This window comes from Acomys russatus, chromosome 5 (assembly GCF_903995435.1).
Source record: "Acomys russatus chromosome 5, mAcoRus1.1, whole genome shotgun sequence".
Classification (NCBI taxonomy): domain Eukaryota; kingdom Metazoa; phylum Chordata; class Mammalia; order Rodentia; family Muridae; genus Acomys; species Acomys russatus.
Genome location: NC_067141.1, coordinates 34,654,989 through 34,677,930, shown reverse-complemented (window position 1 = coordinate 34,677,930; position 22,942 = coordinate 34,654,989). Strand labels below are relative to the sequence as shown.

Here is a 22,942-nt window from a genome sequence, read left to right as displayed (position 1 = left end):
TTTTAAAGGAAAGCATTTGGCTATTGGGTGACTATAAGTTTCTGTGAATCATTTTGTGTAATTGTTGCCATAATTATTATTGATAGAAAGTAATTGCAATTGTAACTTTTTCCGTTTAGAAAGATTCTGAATGTTAATATGGGTCCAGAGTCCTCTAAATTATTTATTAGCCATTGAAATTTGAATTATTTTATCTTTTTATTCTTATATTCTTGACTAAAATTGGCTAAGATTCCTTGTTGTGTTGTGAAGTCTTTAGTAAATATGAAACTGAGTTTAAATTTTTGAACTATGTTTCAAAAGAAGCAAGTACTTCTGTTTTCATTATGTTTTTGAAGAGCTAAACACAGAAATTAAAATAGATGGTTTAGTAAACATAAATTATTTATATATGTTTAATCCCTCCCCAGTATGGCACATATATTAAGGTACCCCTTTAGATACTTCATAAGCTTCTGTAGTTGAATGAGAATAGCAGTGATAGTAAGAAAAGTTGAGTACACATGAAGCAGGAAGCCCATAGAGAACACTTTGGTAAACCAAAATATTTCTGAAGCCACAGATCTAGTCCAAAGAGGGGTAGGTGTGGTTTCATTGCTTTCTCCTGCATCCCATTGTAACCATCAGAAACATCGTGCTAATAGAATGTGAGATGTTTTCTTCAAATCTGACCACAGCTTTAAATTTACTATCATGCACCTATATAGCTAATACTAGTTTTGGGCCATTTGAATGTAATGGCATGATCATCAACAAAAGGGTCAAAGGGGTGATAAAAATGTTTTCCTGAGTGTGCTCATTATGTCTGGATGCTTTCTCTAAACACAATAATGTCCTGTTTCTTTTCAGCCTAAGTTAGACTACAAAACGTAATATTAAAGGAAATTAAATATTAACAGAATTTCAGCAAGTTAAAGTTACCGTGGACCAGGCAAAACAAAGGCAGGGACTTTGTTGTCTCCCTCTGTACTCTGGCTGATGAGGCTATGTCCCTCTGTGAATTCTCCAGTCAGGTTCCAGGGTGAATACTTGAAATAAGTGGTATGCTTTTATTTCAATTATCAAAAAAGTATATGATAAAGTAACTTGATTATTTGAGAAAAGACTTGTCTGTACTGATAATGCACAGATATCTTTATCTTTTCACTGTTCCCTAAACAATGAAGTAATAATTGGCTTCTCCCATAGCACTTACATTGCACTAGCTATTTTAAGTAGTCTAGAAATGAGTTAGAGTATATAGGAGGTTGTGCATATATGTAAGTACTAGACCCTTTTATATAAGGGACTTGAACACCTGGGATTGTTGGTGCCTCACAGGACCTAGAGGCAGTTCACTGTGGACAGGTACACTAGAGGTCCTGGCAACAATTTTCTATGGATAGAACAGGGTTAGGTGATTCTTGCTTTGTACGACTTGTTGCTCCAGTGCCCCAGCTGAGTAACTAGCTGGTGGGCCATTACATTGTTACAGAGAAGATGGTGGCTTTTCATTCCCCCACCTTCCTTTTTGTTCATTGAGAACCCTACACTAAACTATGATTTTCAAACACCATTTTCATTGTGGTATATTTTCTAGATTGACCTCTAAATTCTTAGCATCATTTTGGAGTAAGTAATCAAAACTAATCCTTTTGGAGAATTTATTAAATATGTTAAAGCAAAAACCACCACTTTAGAAGTACATTTTATTGCAGGAGTTCAAATGTACTTAAACAGAAATATGGTCATGCTAGTTACAGTCTTCATTGGCTATGCTAATCTTAAATTTCATGTTATTTTCAATGTCTCATAGTATTCAGTAAGAAAATATTGTTTATAATTTGTCGTTCAGCCCCAGACTAGTAGACAACATCTAAGATGACCTCTGAATGACTCTAGGCCAGTGGTTCTCAACCTGTGGGTCACATATCAGATACATTATGATTCATAACAGTAGCAATTATAAAGTAGCAAAATAATTTTATGATCGGGGGTCACCACAATATGTGGAACTGTTTTAAAGGGTTGCAACATTAGGAAGATTGAGAACTTCTTTAGACCTTCACCCACCTAGTTCCTAAGTAGTGTTACAGCTTTGGCTATTTAGCTTTTCTTAAGCCAGGAAGGGAAGGTAAGTGTTTTATATCTTAGGGCTGTGTTGGAGAAGCATGCTGCCTTGTAGAAACATAAACTAAAACTTAAGGCAAAAGAAGCTACAGTTTGGGACTTAAGACAGTTAGTTGTGGAGTAAAGTTACCCAGAACATGATCCATGGACTGGGGCAGCTCTGTGAACATTTGATAAAATTGGGTAAGAAGATAAGGAACTTGTACTGGAAAATAAATCAGCATGTAGCTTCTTTTGTGGACAGTGTCATCTTATCTTTAAAACAGAAAACAAAAGCCCAGCCACCTGAACTAAGCAGTAATTGATTTACACCCTGGCCAGAGGCCCTTCCTTGTCCAGCTAACTGGTGATAATCTGAGGGTAGACGACTTGTTAGAGTATGCAGTCAATCAAAAGATTCATCAAGGTTATCTGTAAGGCGGGGCTATGAGTGTAGACTGAGATTGAAGTTCATAAAATAAAGTGATTTATTTATTTACCTTTTGTAAAGTGTGATCTTAAATACTTATAAAAGCAGATTAAGCTAAAGGTCATGGACATGACAGCATGGCTAATACATTTGACAGGTTGGTAGGTTGGCAGTTCCTGGGCATTGCAGGTTGTGCTTCTGTGAACATAAAACTTGTTTAAATTTCTAAGTACTTGTAAGTTCTTCTTTCAGAAGGTTCTTCTTTCCTCCACTTTTTACCATCTACTCAATGAAAAGAACATTTCTATAAATCTCACATAACTTTTATTCTGTAGTCTTAAATTTTAGGACCATGTCATCATCAAAAAAGCTTTAAACTCAATCTCACCTGTCCCTCCTGCTCCTGGAAGCTGCTTCTGCGCCTTACTACCATGTATAAGTTTTACTGCACTCAGGGCAAGTATCTGTTTACTGAGAAAACAGAAGAGAGACCCTTTGTCAGTAGCAGAGTGTAAAAACCAAGAGCGGCTTTTCCGGGGCCTAGTGCACCGAAGTGGAGAGACAGCAGATTTTCTGGGGCTAGGCTGAGACTTCACTCATAGTCTAGTTGAGGAAGATCTGTCTGTTCTTTGTTACTTACCAATTAGTCTCCTTAGATCTTTGTTTTAGCCTCCTCTTGAGCCCTACAGCCCTTCCTCTGTGTAGTGTAAATTAGTGAGGGATACTTTCTTAATTGAGAGATAGTAGAGCCTTGAGCTTCAGTCAGTACCTAACAATGCAGCCACTCAATTTGTTGTACTATCTAATCTCAGTTTTGTTCTAGAGAACAATTTACCATAAAGAAGTTTATTCATATACTAGTTCAAATAGATACTTCTGCCATCCATATCTGGGGCAGCTCTTCACATTTCAGGGTTGTGGAAATGGAATTTGGAATCATTTGAGGCTTTGCTTAGTCATGGCAAACTAGATTACTAATTAGAAAATCACCTGCAGATCTGGGAATTCGTAGCTGATGATTTATATCTGCCTTGTTTTCAGACCAATTATAGTCACAAGGCTGAATTGGTCCCATCCCTTCTAATAACTGTTCTCCAAAACCAAACCTTGACGCAAACCTTTGATTTGCCTACCCTGATACGTATCTGTGCATTCAGACTTTTCTCTTTCATACACTCCTTCTGTTGTCCAAATTCAGTTCAGGCACACATGCTTCTCTCCATGCAGCGTGTGTCTCCTTGCTTTATTGTCACTCTGGTTATAAGTATCGTCCATTAGATGTTTCTTCTAGAGACTCTTGGCTTCTTGGCTCTCTTTGCTGGTAGCCTTTGCTGATTCTGTATTTCTGGTATTGGGTTGTGTTTAGGGGCAGTGAAAATCTGCCAATATTCTTAGTATGGTCTATTCTCTTCTGGCTGCCTTTTCTCACTCACTGTTAAGTAGATGAGCCTTGCCTCCCTTTTGTTTTCTTTGTCTTTTGAGTTTCTCAACTTGTTTCCAAACATTGTCCTCCCCCACAAGCCTGCTTGTGGTCTCTAGTGATCCTATGGAAGGAAGTCAGCTAACCTGTCTGTCCAGTTTCTCCAAGCAGGAAGTCCTCAGGGGAGAACAAGATCTCTGTGCTTCCTTCTTACTCAATTAGCTACATAATATAGCCAGACCACAGGTTTTCTAGAATCCGCTCTATGCTATGCCTGCTTGCTTGCTTTCTCTCTGGCTATCTTTCTGATTATGATGCTTTCTTTAACAGTTTACCATTCTAATCTTAAAATTAGGGACAAGAGTAACACTCTTAAATTAAAGTGATATACCCCACATAAAAAACAGGCTCTCCTTAATTGTTAGGTTGGTTGGTGTGACCTAATACAGCACTCCTTGCCACCATATTTACAATCACTCATTGTAAGGTAGTGTCTAAGTAGTCTCACTTGGTGGGAACAGTCCTGGCCACTAGGCTCTCTGAATCACTTCTAGGCACATCTGCTGCTGCCACTGCTTTTCTTGTGCTGTAAATGTCCCAGGCTGGTGTGGCAGGTGCTTTCTTGTCCTGCCCCTCTATCTTCATCTTTTAGGCTCACTTTATCCTGGTCCCTCAGGATAATATTCTTGCCGTAGTCATTGAGGAACACTGTCTATCTCATTTACTGTATTATAGGCTTTGTAAATACCACCTGTTCTTCTACTGTTTTAGATGTGACATGGAACCTGGCATAGTAGTAGACATTTATTAAAGATTGAGAACTTAACTATGCCTCATATAAGGGATTTTCCCCATTTTCTTAACCCCATTTTTCTTAACCCCATTTTTCTTAACCCTTTCCCTAGAATGGGTGAAGGAAACCCAGGCTCTGCCTATGAGAGGCAAGTACCTTACCAATCAACTAACTGAACTATAACTCTCTTTTTGCTTTATATGCTGGAACTGTGTCTCATTACATTGCCCAGGCTGCCCTTGAGCTCACTCTCTTGCCTAGACAGACTTTGAACTTGTGATGCTCTGGCTTCAGCCTTATTAGTACCTGAGATTACAGGCCTCTGCCACAAGGCCTAGCTTCTTGTGTTTATTTCTATTTGATCTTCCTTGCTGAACTGTAAACAACTCATAGGGGCAGAGCATTCTGCATTCACTACACTGTGTGCCACAGCTCCTAGCTCAGAGTGAAAGCCAGTATCTGAAATCATACTGTTGAATTTCCTAAGTTATAGATGATTTGAGAATTCATTTTGTTCATACTCTAAAATTATCTTTCAACTTCCATCTTTTCTCTTGTAGTATGTTTTATATTTATAACCTCTTCTTTCTATAGCCATTAAATGTAATCAGTGGCAAGAAGAGGGTTAGAGTGCTGAAGACACTGAGATATCTTAACATGCTTTAATTCCTCACTGCTTTCCTAGAAATTGTCCCTGGTAGATCCCCCAGCAAGTAAAGTTCAAGCACTGGAATGTGGCATTCAAGGCCCGCCACAGCATTGCCTTTTACTGCATGTATCCTGTATTCTAGCGAATGTTCGTAGTCCTGCCTTTATGGAACTTTAAAGTGGAGCACTGATACCTGACTCCTACTTTTGGAGATTCTGAGTTAATGTATGTGGGGTGAGGTCTGGCATATGAAACTACTAACCAGCTGTTTCCTGAGAATATTGTTTGAGAACTTTAAGAGTTTCAAAGTCAAGGAACTTTCAGTAGTGTTGCTTTTTGTGGACTTCATTCCAAAGATATTAAACTAGTGCTATCAAGTGAGAGGCATTGGGATGTCTGATAGCGAAGAGAGCTGTTTAATTATGTTGAGGCAGAGTGGGGCCGTCTGGTCAGAGTGCACGCTGCATATATACTTGTAATAACTTCTGCAAGGTGTACAGAACCTGCTTTGGGAGATGATATTTTCAGTCACGTTTCAACTTTAAAATCATTACTTTTTGTCCTTTCCTGCTTATCCTATTCAAACCGACTCATCTTTACCCTAGAATTAGGGTTTAGATTATCTTTTTTAGATTTATTTCTTTATTACGTATACAGTGTTTTGCCTGTATGTACACATGTATGACAGAAGAGGACATTAGATCTCATTATAGATGGTTGTGAGCCACCATGTGGTTGCTAGGAATTGAACTCAGGACCTTTGGAGGAGCAGCCAGTACTCCAATCCTCTGAGCCATCTCTCCAGCCCTAGATTATATTCTTTGTAGATATCTTTCAAATACCAGAAGTTCCCTTTTGCATATCTATGTACTGTCTTTGTCTCTTTACCCCTATGCTTTGAACTTCAGGACAGGAGGGATTATCTTGTTCTCTTCACCCATTTCTCTACTCGGTACCTAAAAGAGTCCTGACAGTAGTAAGTAGAAAGTTAATAAATACTTGAAGAACGAATAAACAGGCAGTTCTATATTCATAGTTTAGGCCTTTATTAAGGTACATGTGTTTAAATATCATAAGTTGCATACATGATGAAATTTAAAAGTAACGAAGTACAGTCAGCTACTATGTCCATAGGTCCATTATGTGTGTTCGCCAACTGTAGATTGAGTGAGTTTGGAAGAAATGTGCTTGTATTGAGCACACGCTTGTCCATTGTTACATTTTAAACAATGAAGTGTATTAAAGCTATTTGTATTGCATCTACATTCTGTTAGGTGTTATAGCTTTTAGAACAGACAAGAAGGGATGTATAGGTTCTTCTCAAATTCCTTGTCATTTTATGAATAATATGGATTTGATGTTTGTGGAGGGTCCCAGCACAAATCTCTCATGGACACTGAGGATGATTGTACATTCTAAAAGTAACTTAGATTATAGAAACACAAATAGATAACAGTAGTTCCCTTTACCTTTACTTTTCTCAACTTCCTTTGTGGAATATTAAAAAAAAGAAAAAAGAAAAAAAGGACCAAACAAACAAAAAATACAAGTAAAAGTAGCTAGAAGCCAGACTACAGGGAACATTTGTGCTTTTTATGGTTATCGGGGCAAGGTGGATCTCAGTCTGTGGTATGTAACTTTCTTTTTGCTGCTTTATTTTTGGGCAAGTCTGTCCCAGATGGCTTCCCTCAAGGGAAAATGGATTGATCACTTCAGTGTGAGCTGTTGAAAGAAGCTTGGATGAGGAGTCAATTGGTGGTGGCTCCCTTCTGTGTGGAACATACCACTCCAGCAAGAAGCAAAAATTAAGCAAGATGTTTGTTTTCTCTTGGCAGAAAATTTCTGATTATTAAAACATTGAACAAGAGTGTATTTAACGCTGGGTGTGGTGGCGCATGCCTTTAATAGCAGCACTCAGGGAGGCAAAGGTAGGTGGGTTTCTGTGAGTTCGAGGCCGGCCTGGTCTACAAAGCCAGTCCAGCACAGCTTTGTTGTCTCAAAAAACAAAACAAAAACAAACAAACAAACAAAAAAGTGTATTCAAACAGGCTTGCCAAATACATTGAGGAGCTTGTTTGGCTACCAGAAAGTAGAATTCCAAGTTAGTTTACCTGATCTGATGCCTATGGCTGAGGCAACAAAGAAGCAGTTTTTGGCCACCTTAAGAAGGCACTCATTCTCTGGAGATATTGTTACTGCATCTGTGTCCATGGCTTCTTGCTCCTGGCTCTCAGGGTCCATTTTGAACAGGGCTTTAATAGATGTGAGGTGGGTGTGAATACGCTGTAGTATGCGTGCGTCCCGTGCCCACTGCACGCTGAGTTACTACCAACTGTTCTTTTACTCCTGTGAGCCCTGCGGTGCTGTGGTTAAGGCCTTTCAATGGGCTGCTCTAATCAAATTGATTTATTCCAGGTACTATTAAAAATTTATTTTGAACTCTGTGTACAAGTGCTCTCCTGGTGTAGTACTCTAGCAGATGTGCTGAATGCCAAAGGCTCAGATGATCAGTAATCTGCTGTAAGCAATATTAGCAGGAGGCTAAGCTGCATCTGCATTCTGTTTCTAAATAATCTTTTAAATCACATATCCTGCCAAGAATTCAGAATGGAAACTTTAATCACTGACTCACCAGTCAGGAGTTGTCTAGAATGAATTTGCATTTTTTCTTGCTGTCCAGTGAGGATATATATTATTCTTTTTGTGTGATGTGACTTCCTAAATGTCAGAAATGATATATGCCAGGAAGTCAAAACCAAACCAAATTTGAATGTGAGTAGGTCTTCTTTAGATAGGTAGTCCTTTATGGTTGGTACATTGATATATTTTAGCTTTTCTATAACAATTTTTTTATGTCCACTAAAATTATAAAATTCCAACTACTTGGCCTGGATTGTAGTTCATTTACAAAATTATATATTAAATGTCTTCTGTACTCTAGCCGCATGGAATGTGCTTGCTGACCAAATGGCTGCCCTTATTAAGATCCTGTGCTTTAAAAGTTTGCTATACTGCTTAAGGTTTGTGTGCTCTGTGGACCAGCAGTGTCTCTTAGCATCACCTTGGAGTTTGTTCAGAGTATACTTTTTTAGTCCCAACTACATGTGCTTTATAACAAGATAATCTGATAATTCTAGCTAATCTCAGATCCTGTCAAGACATAAGGCAGGAATGGGTTAGTGAGTATAAGAGGGATTCTTCTGTGAAATCACTGGAGTAAGAGGGCATTTTATGGACTGAGACTTAACATGGTGGTGAGGACTGAGTCCGAGGACCCTGGTAAAGGCTATTTTAGGTAGCAGGGTCAGCAAGAACAGACTTAAGAAAGAGACTCTACCCTGTCCTTGCAGTACCTTCTGTACTAGCTGGACGGGGCTATGATTCACCTGCTAGGCTGTCTAACTCAGCACTATAGCAGGAATCTATGAGAGCTGTGTATCTGGGAAAATAGGAAGAAATCACGACTTTGATTTTGATCAGACTAGGTGTTCATCACTGTGGGAAAACATTCAAAGGACTCGAAAGGATGTTTTTTCAGTGATGACTTCAAATAGTTGAAATTAAATGTAACTAGAGGGTGGCTGAAGATGTTAGAAAAGGCTGTGCTAGTGCTGGAAGGAAGAGAGGAAAATCAATGCTCAGGAATATAGCCATAGATGGAGATCTGTTGAAAAATAAAAATGATCAGCAAGAAGAAAACAGATAAAGAAGGACTAATCTAACCAGATATTGTTCAACCTTTTGACTTTGAAACATGATTTTATCTGCAAATGTGTTGGGCTGTATTCATAGCTGTCTTAAGGGCATGTGTGGCTTATGGCCTCCAGGTTTGACGTGCTTGGATGTGACTCAGAAGAAATGACCAAGCCATCTGGCGTGGTGTTCCCTATCTAAGAGATGGTTTGTTGCTTTGATGGATTTACAGTATAGGTATCCATGATGAGACCTTGTTAAAGGATCACAAGTTGGTTTTGTTTTTATTCATGTACCCAAAATTCTTCACTTTTAGATATTTTTCACCTCATTTTGGTCATATCAATCTTGTTGGAAAAAATTGAGGTAAATTATTTCTATTTGCTCTCACAAGGAATATTTGTCTCTATACCTAGGTAAGAAAATGTATAATTGTAAGTTAGCATTCAAAGGCCACAGTATATTTATGTAAGGAAAAGAAACAAAGTAGCTGACACCACTTGCTGTGACAATGGCAGAGAAGTGTTGAGAGAAGCATTTCAGAGCTTGGTGAGCGCAGGTAAATCTGGTTCTGGACAAGCTTCATCCTAAAAGCTAAGGTTAAAGTTCTCAGAGAACTCAGAGAAGTTGGTTTTCCTCGCCTGCTCCTACTGACACTCCACTATCCCCGCTCGTTCTTTCTTCTGTGTTTCTTGCCTTTCCTCTCTGAGTGGCTGAGCATAACTGATAACATTAGTTACATAGCTTTTTCAGACTTGAGATCTGCAGTGGTCTGACCTTGTATGAGTGACTGAATGTCAGGCACATGGATCATTAATCTTTCCCTGTCTAGAACAGCATTCTCCTGATCCCTCTTAACGCTGGAACAGTATTAGATATAATATCAAAGTTCAACTAATATGGTACTAGGTGAGCATCTAAGGTTTCCTTTAAAGAAATACTTCTAGAAATTTAAAAGGTAAGAGGGAGGAGCACAATTTAATCCTTGTAGAAAGTTTTCATAAGACATGTAGACATAGATTCAAACAGCTTCATGAGATGCAGGGACACAGTGCCTCCCTTGATGACGCTGTCCTGCATATTGGTGCATGAGCACCACCAATGGTACCATGTATCTTGTTAGGACAAACAAATGGGGTACTTGAAAGTGTTTAATTAACCAACTTATGCAGTTGCAATTGATAGCACAGTTTATCATGCAGTAAATGGCATACAAGTTAGTTCAAAAGAGGAACCAGGATAATATTGCTTTAGTGATACCATCAGGTTTCAGTGTAACTCACTGAGGGAAGTGTGGAGAAGTTAAAAAAAAAAAAAAAGTTGTTCAATATGATATACATTGAGTATCCACAGACAGTTCCTCTTATAGGAGGAAATGGGATGGGCAGCTTTAAAAAATAGTCTTGTTTGAGGCCAGCCTGGCCTACAGAGCTAGTTCCAGGACAGCCAGGATACACAGAGAAGCCCTGTCTCGAAAAACAAAAAAACAAAACAAAACGAAAAAGGTCTTATTCAGCTTGTTCAACATAGTGAGTTCTCTCTTTTATATGATGTAAGATAGTTAAGTTTTCAACAAGCTTTGTGTATCAGAGTTAACATGAACAGTTGGAGGTTTTTCCTGGTGTTCTCCCTCTTCATTCGTGGCTGGTGACACCTCTCTTTCTTTCTTCTCTTCTTTAGAGCTAGCATGATGGCATTCAGTATCCGGTGTTGAGTGAATAGTCAAGTCATTTTTATAAAACGCCCTTTTTGTTGTTGTTATCTTTTTCTAAGATATTTTGCCAAAACCAATTGGCTTTTTAAAAAAAAGTAGGAATGATTGGCATTTTTATTGGAATATGAAATAAAGGTAGAAAATAAAAAATAGAACAATGGTGAATTGTGTGTAAGAAAATGTGTTCCCGTTTCTCTTATTAAAATTTTGAAGAAAAGTTTTTCGTGTGTATGTGGGGGGGGCTGATATGTGTGCATGCGCCAGTGGTGTACAGAAGAGGGTACCTGATCTCCCCCCCCCCCTTTTTAAATTTTAATCTATGTGCATTGATGTGAGGGTATCAGATCTTGGAGTTATAGCTGCGAGCTGCCATGTAGGTGCTGGGAATCGAACCCAGGTCCTTTGGAAGAACTGACAGTGCTCTTAACCACTGAGCTATCTCTCCAGCCCTGGGTACCTGATCCCTTTGAACTAGAAGTGCACAAACTTTGAATAGTCCTTCGTCACCTGCCAGATAATGGGTGCTGGGAATGAAACTGCTCCCCTGCAAAGGAAGCAAGCAATCTTAAGGGCTGAGCCATCTCTCCAACCCCATCAACTACTTTCCTTAAATGTATATCGTTATGAATAGAACAGGTGTAATAGAAGTGTCTAAAGTTAATGTATTTGTCAAAGTATGAAGATTTTTTTGGTCAATTTTGGACATGAACAATTCTCCATTTATTAGGACTATTAATACTGATTTGGAGTATCATAAGTGTTAAAGGCAGTAGTTTAGCAGTGCCCGTAAAACATCAAACGCTATAATAGCACCAAGTAATTCTAACAACGAACAGTATTTCAGCATCCTTGCCTGTTTGAATGGGCTATCTGTGACTGCGTTGCTCAGGGATGCGTGACCCACATCACCTATAAATTTGATTGGAAGCCAAAGAACTGCATAGGCTGATGGATAGCAGATTAGAGTCCTGATTAACCATGTGATTCGAAGACTGGAAATATATTGTCTAAGCCAGATTCATCAGATGCAATCAGAATTTCAAGTGGTCAAATGCAATTCAAATGTGTATTGTGGCTTTTCTTCCTCGGCTGCATTTTTCCTTCTTTCCTCAAAGCTTAAAAATACTTCTTTGATGAATCTGCTTCTTACCCTAAAGCTGTCTGTCTGTTATTCATCAGAAAGCAGGTCGCAGTTCAGTGAGCAGAAGAAAAGATTTTAATAGAAGCTGTGCCAAGGGCTGTAATGCATCATTTTAGGACCCTAATTACATTACAATGACAAATATCAATGGTGACAACAGCAATAACCTACATCCTTTAATGGCTGTGCTAGAAAGGGAGTTTGGGCCCCACGCCATTGGATTAGACTCAGTTTCAGAGCATTAGAAGTGTGTGCCCACAGGGTCACTGGTTGATCGCTGAAGCCCAGTGCAAAGGCCTGAAAATAGATGATGCCTCCCCAAAGCCTGGTCCTGTGGGACAAAAGAGGTGAAATCAGATGACCATGGAAGCAGCAGTGTTTCCGAGGCAACTTTAGCTTTCAAAGTGAGGAATGGCCTACTTAATTGTATGAAATCACACAGACATACCCCACCCCCTTGCTGCCAATTAGCTTGTTCATGAAAAAAATCTATTGGCATGACAGCATAAAGAAATTAAGAAGTCTTTTAAACAAAGGGAGATCTTTAAAGAAAAAGTTCGAAGATTTTACCCTTCTTTTTCTGTTGGTGTTTATGTTAATATACATAATTTTTAGTGTTAAGACTTCTGTTCTTTTTATTTTGGTGTTTTTTTCATTTTTTGTTTTTGCCTTAAATAGGTGCTCAGACTTAAAATAGCTTACTAAAGCAACAATTACCTCTTGTTTAAAAAATTAAAAAAAAAATTTACCAGATGAATGAGTTTCCTCAGTAGTTTTTACTGCCTACAGTATGTAGGCAAATTAAGGAACTTAGTTTTCCTACATGCCCACATACTTTTTTTTTCCCAACCCTCCTAGCAAGGGACTATTTTATTTATGTAAACAACATAATGAGGAAAATATGCTTGGCAGATGGTTCTAAGCATACGAATCATCAGTTTGGTCTGCCCCAAAGTCTCATTATCTTTTATTCCTACCCCCATCTCTGTCTCTACAAAAAGCCTAACCACCAAATGCCTTTGAGACAGGGAGTATTCAGGCTCCTGAATGCTATTCTGCTTTCTTAACTTAACTTAGAATTTAACACCATCACCACTGTGGAATGTTCACCCAGGTGGACAGGGGTTTGGTAGTTCCCATTGCAGCCTTTCATGGTGGTTTAGTCATTCTTAAAGGATGGCTAAATGATCCATGGGGCCAGGGCAGTAAATTAAGTCAGGTCAGCACAGTGGAGTCCTGGTCACTGCTGCTTACTGGTACAGGGGCTTAGTCTCATTAGGAGTACAGGCTGAAATGGAAAACTTACATTGGGAACCTCACGGTGAATTTTTGTTTTATGTTGGTTGATGAAGTTTTTTAAGGTGCTGGCATTTAAGAAATTGCATAGCTACAAAATTAAAAGGGTTGCTGCGAAAAGTAAGCCTCGATTGTACAAGCAGCGTTGCTGTTCTATAATGACTTAGCAAGAAAAAAATGTCTGTGTACTTGATGAAATGAACTGATTCTACATGAAATTTGTTTATGTGCCTAGTACATGTACCTAACTTGGAACTGAAGGTTTTAAAACAATAAAGAAAAGTGCTGTTACATGGTTTTTTTCTAAAGCCTGTTCAGAGCTTTACTATGCATCTTCAAATGGCATGCTATATACTTTTGTGATAAGCTGACACGGTTTTTAATATATGCACAAACGTGCTTCAAAATTGCTCATATTTTAATGATGAGATAGTAAAAAGGGAAGGTTAAGACATGCTAAAAGACAGAAAATACAAAGCAATTATTATACATGGGACAATATGAAAACAAGTTTCATTTTTGTTTCTTTATCTCTAAAAAATTAAAGAATAGCTTCTATAGTCTAACTTTGTTAAAACCTTTGCAGATCTCTGCTGAGTGTAGACCTTAGCATGCTCTGGAGGCTACACTGAAAACCTGAGTTGATAGATTTGGAAACCTTTACTGTTTGAAAATGTCCTACTACTCAGCCGTTAATAATGACATACATTTCCTTGATTGCTGCTCCTTTTTTTTTTTTTTTTTAATTTCAGGAGATTGGGAACTAAGTATAAGAAAAAAATATCGGGCTTTACAGGCAAAGGCTGCCAGGTGCAGCTGCATGTGCCTAACATTCAAGCACTCTGGAGGCTGAGACATTCAGGTTGTTAAGTTCAAGGTTTGCTTGAACTTAAAAGAGTGTAGGGAGGAGAGATTTCTACACAACTATAGAAGTACAATCATTTGGTAATAGAAACAGTTGGTATATGTAGAGAAAAATGTATTGTCTCATTAAATAAAGACTTCGTATTTTATGAAATCAACATTAGGTTAGGCAAGGGCCCTCCTGATGAAGGTTTCTGAAAACTGGTTTCTAGTCCTAGAGATTAAATTCATTTCTTATTACTCTGGTGCTTGAAGATTAAATCTTAAAATGAACGCAGTTTAATAAATTCTGCTGCTAATATGACTCAGTTGTCACTGCTCTCTTTTAATGGGCTTGCTGAGAAGGTAGTTTTCCTTTTCCTTGGACATTGCCAGCCAGAGTACACAGTGCCTTTTAATATCAGCCAGTTAATACTTTGAGAATCTATAGCCACCTGACTATTTTCTTAATTTGTGTTTCTCTCTTTTTTGCAGGCAGAGATTGTTAAACGACTCAATGCTATCTGTGCACAGGTCATTCCTTTCCTGTCCCAAGAGGTAAGACAGTTGATGTCATGGCTAGAAGTTGTTGCCATGTTATTGATTTTGCAGATAAGGGATTTTAGACTTAAGTCTGGCCTTGTCATTTTCTTGATGTTCATATTTCATATTTTTAAAATACAAATGTTCTCACTTCAACTTCTGAACCTCATTAATATTTAGTGTAATGTAATTTGAAGTGTTTATTAATGAAATATTTTCCGTGTTAAGTAAAATTTAATTGTTGAAATATTTTCTTGTCATTATTCAAAGTAGTGTTGCTTAGCATTATGCCTGTTTGTTATAATGCTATCTAATCATAGAGATTGTAAAATTGCCAGGAAGGCAAGAGCTTGATCTGTACATCTCTGTCACTGAGCATTGAGGCTCCGCAAAAGACACATCCAGATAGAGAGGCTTCACCTAGTGAATACATTAATGGGACTTTTGGCTGCTGCTTTGTGAAAGCTACTTTTTATTACCTGATTAATCCTTTATGTTGTCTGTGTATTTAGAAAAGACATTCAAGGTAAATCCAGCATTCTCATTTCTGAGTCACATTAGGCTTTGCTGATAGGGGCCTTTTTAATATGACCAGTGCCTGTCATGTGGCTCACTAGTTTTGTTTTGCTCACTGCCAGGGAAAGTACGTACTGTCAAAAATTCAAGCAGATTGGAAGGAGGGTCTCTGCCTTTCTAGTGCTTGATGGTTTCCTTGTGTCCTCCTCTCTCCTTTGCTTATTTGCTTGCTTTGGGTAGGTAGAAAGTTTAAGTGAGATTACTAGAAAAGATTGGTTTTGCTTTTGGGTTATTGAATCCTTTATTTGCTATGGAGCGGTGAGCTATAAGAGGAAAGAACTATTTCTAAAGTCTTGTGGCCATAGTACTTAGTCCTTTGGTTTTCACCTTTCTCCTACTGTGTTCTGTCAGTCCCTGCTTTTCAAAACAGCTGTTCACACACTTGTCTAACGATGGCATGTTGTGGGTTGCTCACAAACCAGTAATTTTAATTTGTACATGCATTACATATGTGTGGATTTCTGTCTGACTGTTTTGTCCAAACCAGGTTTAGATTTAAGTAACTTACTATGTCGAAGAAGGGCACAGTCTTACTCACAGACCGTGCTACACTAATTCATATGCTAGGCTTTTCCTTATTTGGCTGTGACCACTAATCCTCATTATCCTCACTTACCTATTTTAACTTAATATTTGCCTATGACTGGATTAGGTGCATTTTGACTAAGAGTATCAAGGAGTATATTTACATTTCTTATCTTTTTTCCTTCTTATTTTAAGATTTATTTATCTTTATTAATATCTATGTGTGTCTCAGTGTATGTATGAGTGTTACATATATGCTTGGTGCCTGCAGAGGCCAGAGGGCAGTAGATCCCTAAAATGGAGTTACAGATGGTCATAAGCCAACAGGTGACTGCTCAAAACAGGACCTATCCTCCACCAGAGAAGCAAGTGAACTTAATATAATATTCATCCATCTCTCTAGCCCATATTTGCATTTCTTTGGGCTGTTGGCCTTGCCTAGACTGGTGAGTGGCCCTTTAAGAAGTTCTACTTGTAGAAATAGTGAGAAGAATACTTGACCCTCAAAGCTGTAACTGCTCTGGGATTCGGCACCCAAAGGCAGCAGCGGAAATCTAGACTTATCCTTAGGGGTGGTGTCAGTGTTTGGGTCTCAGCAGGTACAGACCATTATATGCAATTACTAGGACAGGTTTGTCTCCATATCATTTCATCAGAGTCTGTGGATTCTTCCAGAAATAGAAGATGGTCTTGGGGGTACTAGTAAGTTATTTTCCCACGTAAGTCATATTGTTTGCATGAGCAGGTCTCGTAGGAGCAGAATGTGTTAATTCTTTAGCTGGACTAAGCAAGACTGGACTGGAATTAATTGGTTGAGGGTGTTGTACCCTGTAGAGGAAAGCCTCGGGGGGAGGTATTAGCTACTCCTTTTCTTTCCCCCTAGGCTAGGAAGGTAGACATCATTCTTTCAGCTTTTAACTATTTGCTTTCCTAAGGCTTTGACAGTTCTTGATTTTCAGTTTTTAAGTACACACAGTGACGCTTCATCATAGTATCCTAAATCCTAATTCTGTGTGTATCTCTTCTTCTTTTACTTTCTAATTTTCTAAGATGGGGTATGTCTCGTTTGTATTTGAGGTTGAATACAGTCTACCTTGTTTCCTCTTTGGGGTATTCTGTAAGTATTATACCTCACTTTTCCCCTGAGGCCAGATGGACCTTAATCTGGAGGATGGGGGTGGGATGGTAGGTTATTAGAGAAAGAAGGATTCTATTTCCTGTCTCTTCAGAGGCAGGAAAATCACTCTTGCATGGCTACGGGCATCACTTAGTGCCAGGACTGAAGGCTTTTAATCTGATCTTTTAACACCAGCTCTCTGTGTGATGGTGTCGGCTGCCAGAAAGGCAGCTGTGGCATTAGAATTTATTTTTAAGTGTTTTTATTTAAAAATTAAATGATTCATCTGGGGAAAGAAAGAGGTGTTCCATGGAGACTAGAGCACAAGCTCCAGGACAGCAGTGGGAGGTGTCTGAGCATCTGAAAGTCAAGGCAGATGGAAACAGGAGGTATATTTATAGACATCTAGGTTTTCTATGTTTAATTTAGCTTTGTGTGTTGATTGATTGGTCTTGTGTATAGTTTATTATTTTTTTAAAAACTTGACAAAAAATATAGAATATAGAAGCGAATTACAATTATTAAATAAATTTAATTGGTTTTAACTATAAAATCTTTTTCTTTAAAAACCCAAGTTTTAGCACAAATATATGTAAAGTTGATCTATAGGTTTTGTTTTTGTCTTTTTGTCTTTTTTTTTTTTTTTTTTTTTTTTTCAAGACAGGATTTCTCTGTGTAGTCTTGGCTGTCCTGGACTCTATATAGACCAGGCTGGCCTGAAACTCACAGGATATATAGTTTTAAAATTATAGAAAATAGTTTTTTTTAAATATATTTCACTACAGCATTAAAAACTAGAGCAAATATATACAGCTACTACTGAAGTCCTAAGCATCAGACAAAGGTAGTGCCATCTCTTGGTATTAAATGTGAATAACCATTACTTAGATTTTAGAATTTCACAGGATTCCCTAATACCAGAATTTAGAAACTGTGAATCCTTGTCTGTCTGAACCTTTTCTTTCCCCCACTTTTGGGTGTTATACTGATCTGTACTTCACTCTCATATTTTTGTCTCAGAAGATTTGTCTCCCAGTAATACTTGGGAGGTTCTTTCTTGTGTCATATCTCATTTTCAGGCAATGAATTACAAGTAACTGTGTTCAAGCTGGCAGTTCATAAAGAAGAATCGCCAGCTGCTGGCCCTGGGCCTGGGTCGAGTTCTGGCTTCCTAGTTACAAATCACATAGCTTTGTCTAATCCAACCCAAGATGTGTGACTTTTAGCAAGTACTTGGCCTCTTTCAGCCTCAGTTTCCTCATCTGTGGGGTGAGGAGATTCTATAACTGGGCAGTTGGCAGACACACTTCCCCTGTGGGTATAGCAGCTCTGGCTATAGTGATGTCAGCAGACACGGGGCTGTCAGTTCTTTTTGGAAAGACCTGGGACTGCTTCTGCGTCCTTTTGAGTCATTGCATTTTGGAAGCATGTGAATTGGTTATCTTTCTTTCTAATGCCCTTCCTGTAAGTTAAGACTGAGCTCAAAGAGTGAACTAGCTGCACATCTGCTTATTTTTCTTTAGCAGTTTCAGAATAGAACCTATAGACCCTCAGTCCTTCTGGATCCTAGTCACATTGAATGATGCCAGTCAATGCTGTCTTGGTGTGTGTGTTGTTTCATCCCACACCCAACTCCCTCTTCCTGGAGCTTGCATTTTTTAAGGCTACTCTGATGTACCACTGTTGCATCTTGGGAATAAGGGGCAACGTTTCTGCTACTGTAGAATCAAATCAAAGCTCTTCTTCATTGATTTGTGTTGGGGATGTTATCTCTGTAAGCCTCACTCAGTGTTCTATCCAATGAGGAGAACAGTTCTGGTTTCAATTGTATATTGTATTATTGAAATAGCATCTGGTATAGAAAGTGCCCAGCCCTTCTTATAGTGTAAGCTTGCAGGGAAATGGCATCTGTTTGGCTCCTAAGAAAAGGAAGGAAGAAAGTCTGGGAAGAGTTCAAGGCAGTATTTCAGAAGAGTTGACAATTCTACAAAGACTAGCTTCTTAGGAAGAAAGGAATGTTTATCTCATTATTTTGACTTATTAAAGTGTTAAATATTGAGCACCTAAGTGTGGAACCAATTTGGAGAGTAGTTGTGGTTTTGGCCATTTTTCTTTCCTTGTAAGGGTTGCTTTTACATTATGTCAGACAGCATATACTTCATGGTAATCGGTCATGTGTTCTAAGACTTTGAGAAACTCAGGCTCCTCATAGGCTGTAGGTCTATAACATTATGGCTGAAATTCTCTTCTCAATAAACAATTGCATTTTCCAGACACTTGTATTGATAACAAAGAATAGAGGTCACCAGAAGAGATGGATTATGTGAAAAGTGGCAGTGTGGTAACCTGAGCCCAGCCAGACTCAGGACCAAATTTTGGCTCAGCAGCTTTTATAGTCTTTAAGGTGTTGAGCTAGTTTGCATGGCTACACTTCCCAGGCTTCTCTTACAGGCTCCAGGGCTACCTGCATAATAGGGCTTATTAGTAAGGACTGGTGATAATGTAAAGACCTAGCTGTATATTTGGCAATTTTAATAGAGCTCAGCTTACCTAACTGATTTATTCCTGAAAAAAGCTTATTTTTCTGAGGTAACAGTTGGTCCAGAAGGAAGCGTATGAATTTGGTAACTAGGGGATATTGTAAACATTTGTCTCCATGTTCATTATTTCATTCAGGACCATTGGGTCCTGCCCTGTCTACAGAAATGGGAAAGAAGGGAAATATTTTTCCTTTAAAAGGCAGAATGTGGAAGATACTCACTTTTACTGTCCTCTTTGTAATGTCCCAGACCTGATGACTTGTCCCCATGTACCTGTAAGTAGAGTTAGAAGTGAAGTCTTCTACAGCCACCAAAAACTCACAGTAAGGTAAAAGCAAAGGAATGGGAGAATAGCTAGTAGTCACATCCAGATACAGTGCTGTGCATTAGATGAAAGCAGTGGCTATTATTGCTACTAACCGCGATAAGTGTTCACATGGTAAATATTCTCTCTGACCATATTTTAATTGATAACCCAATATATAAAGTAATGTAGTTTTGCTATAAAAATCATATATTTCTATAGTACAGATCTTGCTGAACAGTAGTTCATCAAGTAGTTTACAGGTACAGCCACACAGAATAGAAAGTAAGTAATACAGTGTATGTGAACAGTTACGAACTGTGTAGACCATCTGAATAACTTGTAGGGTCTATAACTGTACCTGTTAATTACAATCCTAGAACTTTAAAATATGCTTCTCAGTTAAGGGCAGTTTATACTTGGCCTGCTGTATTTTGTAGTAGATTGGCTGGATGAAAAAGTCTTTTCCTTAGTACCTCACATACATCTTGAGACAGGGAGATTTGAAAAAAAATCCAGATTTTCTCGCCCAAATCCTGAAAGAATCATACCTTAGGTCATTGATTTTATGAAATTTTAAGGTGTCTTTTGAAAAAGAGACCTGCTTAATCTGGGAAGTTGTACCCCACACATTTAATCCCTGTACTCAGAAAGGAGAGGTGGGTGGGCTTCTGTGAGCTTGAGGCAAGCCCGATCTGCAGAGTAAGGTCCAGGACAGCCAGGGCTACAAACCCTGTCTCAATAAACAAACAAACAAACAAACAAACAAAAACCCAAAAACCAAAATACAGCTGGGCATTGGTGGTGCATGCCTGTAATCCCAGCACTCAGAGAGGGAGAGGCAGTGATTTCTGTGAGTTTGAGGCCAGCCTCATCAACAGAGTAAGTTCCAGGATAGCCAAGGCTACACAGAGAGAAACCTTCTCTTGAAAAATAAGAAACAAAACAAAAATCTGCCCAAGTTTATTGTTTTGCTCAGTTAAGTTGATCCATTTTGCTGTCTTGTATTGCAGACCATTTTTAACATAATAGTTTTATTCTTTGGTCATACATTTCAGCCTTCCTAATGCCTCTCAGATCTATTCTCAGGTCTCTACTCTCCAAGTTCATATCGCTTGTTACTTAATAATGAAATCCACTTGTGCTGGCCAAGTTTATTCCTTAGTAAGGAGCTGTCCACTGAAGTGTGGTTGGCCTAGTAGGGGGCCAAAGTCTTAGAGAAATCTGGCGTCCTTCCCTGAAGCTGTCATGTGTCCATAGCTGCTCAGCTAGGGCCTGGGACTCAGTCTCCTTCCCACCTGTAGGCCAGGATGTGGATTCAGCTGCTTTGAGTTCATAAGTGCATGATCCTGTCATGTCCAGAAAACACTGTTTTGCTCCAGTTCTTGCTGGCCTTTCATAAACTTTCTGCTCCCTCTGTTGGGATAGTTCTGAGCCTCAAGTGGTTGTGATATTGCTGTCCGAATACTCACTGACCTAGTCTCTGCACCTCTGTAAACCATTGATAGACTACAGCCTGAAATAACCTGGGAGAGTGAAAGCGGACAGTACTTCCTTACAAGCAGTGGCTGCTCAATTCCCATTTTTTAAACTCATGGTCCGAGTTTTAAATTGTGCCATCAGTAAATCGAACAGCTTGTTTCTAGTCATTCTTGTGCAAAGGAGAGTGGACATTTGCTTCCTTCCTCCTCTTGGAACTCCATGGCTAGTTAGGGGAGTTATTTAAAACAAACAGAGTAGGAGCTGGTAGAGGGATCATGTAGGCTGGACTGGCTTCACAGTAACATGAAAATTACTTGTAGAAGTCTGGATTTACAGAGGAACAGAACAGCTTTTTATTTTTCTATGCATCTGTTATTTTGAATAAACATTGGTTTAATAAATGAAATAATTAATTGCTTTTTTGTACAACATTTAACAGAAATGTTATAATCAGGCTTTTCAGATCATAAAAGCTAAATTATGAGTGAAAAGTTTTCGTCCTTTTCTTCCATCTAATAATTACTTGGAGGAAAGGTACCTTTCACTTTGAATGCTTTCTTGTACAAATTAATTCCAGATTATAGCTCTGCTTCCCCTGTTTCCCTGTTAGGTTTTTTCATGAGTTGTATCATGTTATGAATTTTCTTAGTTTCCTTAGAATTTTGTAGATTTATTTGGACTTTCTACATTGCATTTAAGAAGTAGACAATGACACACAGTTACATAATAGTGGTCATAAGAAATCAATAGAATTATAATTCCAAATGATATTTTGTCTCAGATAGCTCTACATTTGTTCCTTCTGATGTGACAGGAAAACAACCTTTCCCAGCATGTGATAGAGGAGTGCTGTGCATGCCATTTATTTTAGCATGTGCGTACTGAATCTTTTTGAATCACATTTTGCATGTATAGAATAAGAAATATAGAAATAAAAGTTGAAAAACGTGTCCAGTCACTTTCTTACTGTGCCTTAGGGAAGAAAAGAACAATATACAGTGATTACACGCACTGGTGGCAGGGCTGTCACTTTGTATGGCTCCACGTTAATTCCTCATAGTGCTTGTTCACTTTTTAAGGAATCAATGTCCTGTAGTAACATGGTTTGATGTAGGTGAGCTTGACTGAAATCACCAGAGAACCTCTGGTAAGCAGGCACACAGAGTCACCCCTAAGGCCATAGAAGGGGAACATTTGTGAGTGTCCGCAGCCTGTAATACATAAATCAGTATGTCAATCATGGTAATGGATTCCAATAAATTCTATAGAGAAGATGTCCTGAAGTGTGTAACATACATGCATTGGAGCTTCTTCAGAAGATTTGGTCATATCTGTGAATTTTACATTTGGGTGTATGCAGGGTAAACATCATTTAAAATATTTTCTTTCTCCTCAAAACCCTGTGCTATCAAAGACCATAAATCTTTCTGTGTTTTTTGGTTGACTGATTATCTTGCTTCACCTGACCATGTGTCTTAATGACAACTGAGCAGCATAATGGTGGCATTATAATCTGTTTGGCCTCAGGAAATAAAAGATGACTCTCAGAAGGTAATTCTTTTTCTCCTGCAGGTTTAATTAAATGTGGGCTTCCCTCCAAAGGCCAAATTGGCAGCCTTGTATGCACATTTCCTAAATGGATGTATATTAGAAAAACCTACTATCTTTGAGTTCAGATAAACTTCAAAGTACTCTGAGTATAAGCAGGGTTGCATTCTCTAATATAGGAGCAGATATATGGCAATTTAAATTATAATTAGAGCTTAAGAAAAATTCACTGCTTTCTCA

The 22,942-nt window shown here is 38.5% G+C and overlaps 1 protein-coding gene across 4 annotated transcripts in view; it reads left to right on the top strand.

Annotated features, from left to right (window-relative positions):
* Tle4 (TLE family member 4, transcriptional corepressor) overlaps positions 1–22,942 on the top strand; it is a 140,530-nt gene that overhangs the window by 20,385 nt on the left and 97,203 nt on the right. For all 4 annotated transcript variants that reach the window (XM_051146203.1, XM_051146204.1, XM_051146201.1 and 1 more), the window contains exon 5: positions 14,563–14,625. In XM_051146203.1, coding sequence (XP_051002160.1) covers positions 14,563–14,625 — 63 coding nt within the window. The remainder of the gene's footprint in view (positions 1–14,562; positions 14,626–22,942) is intronic.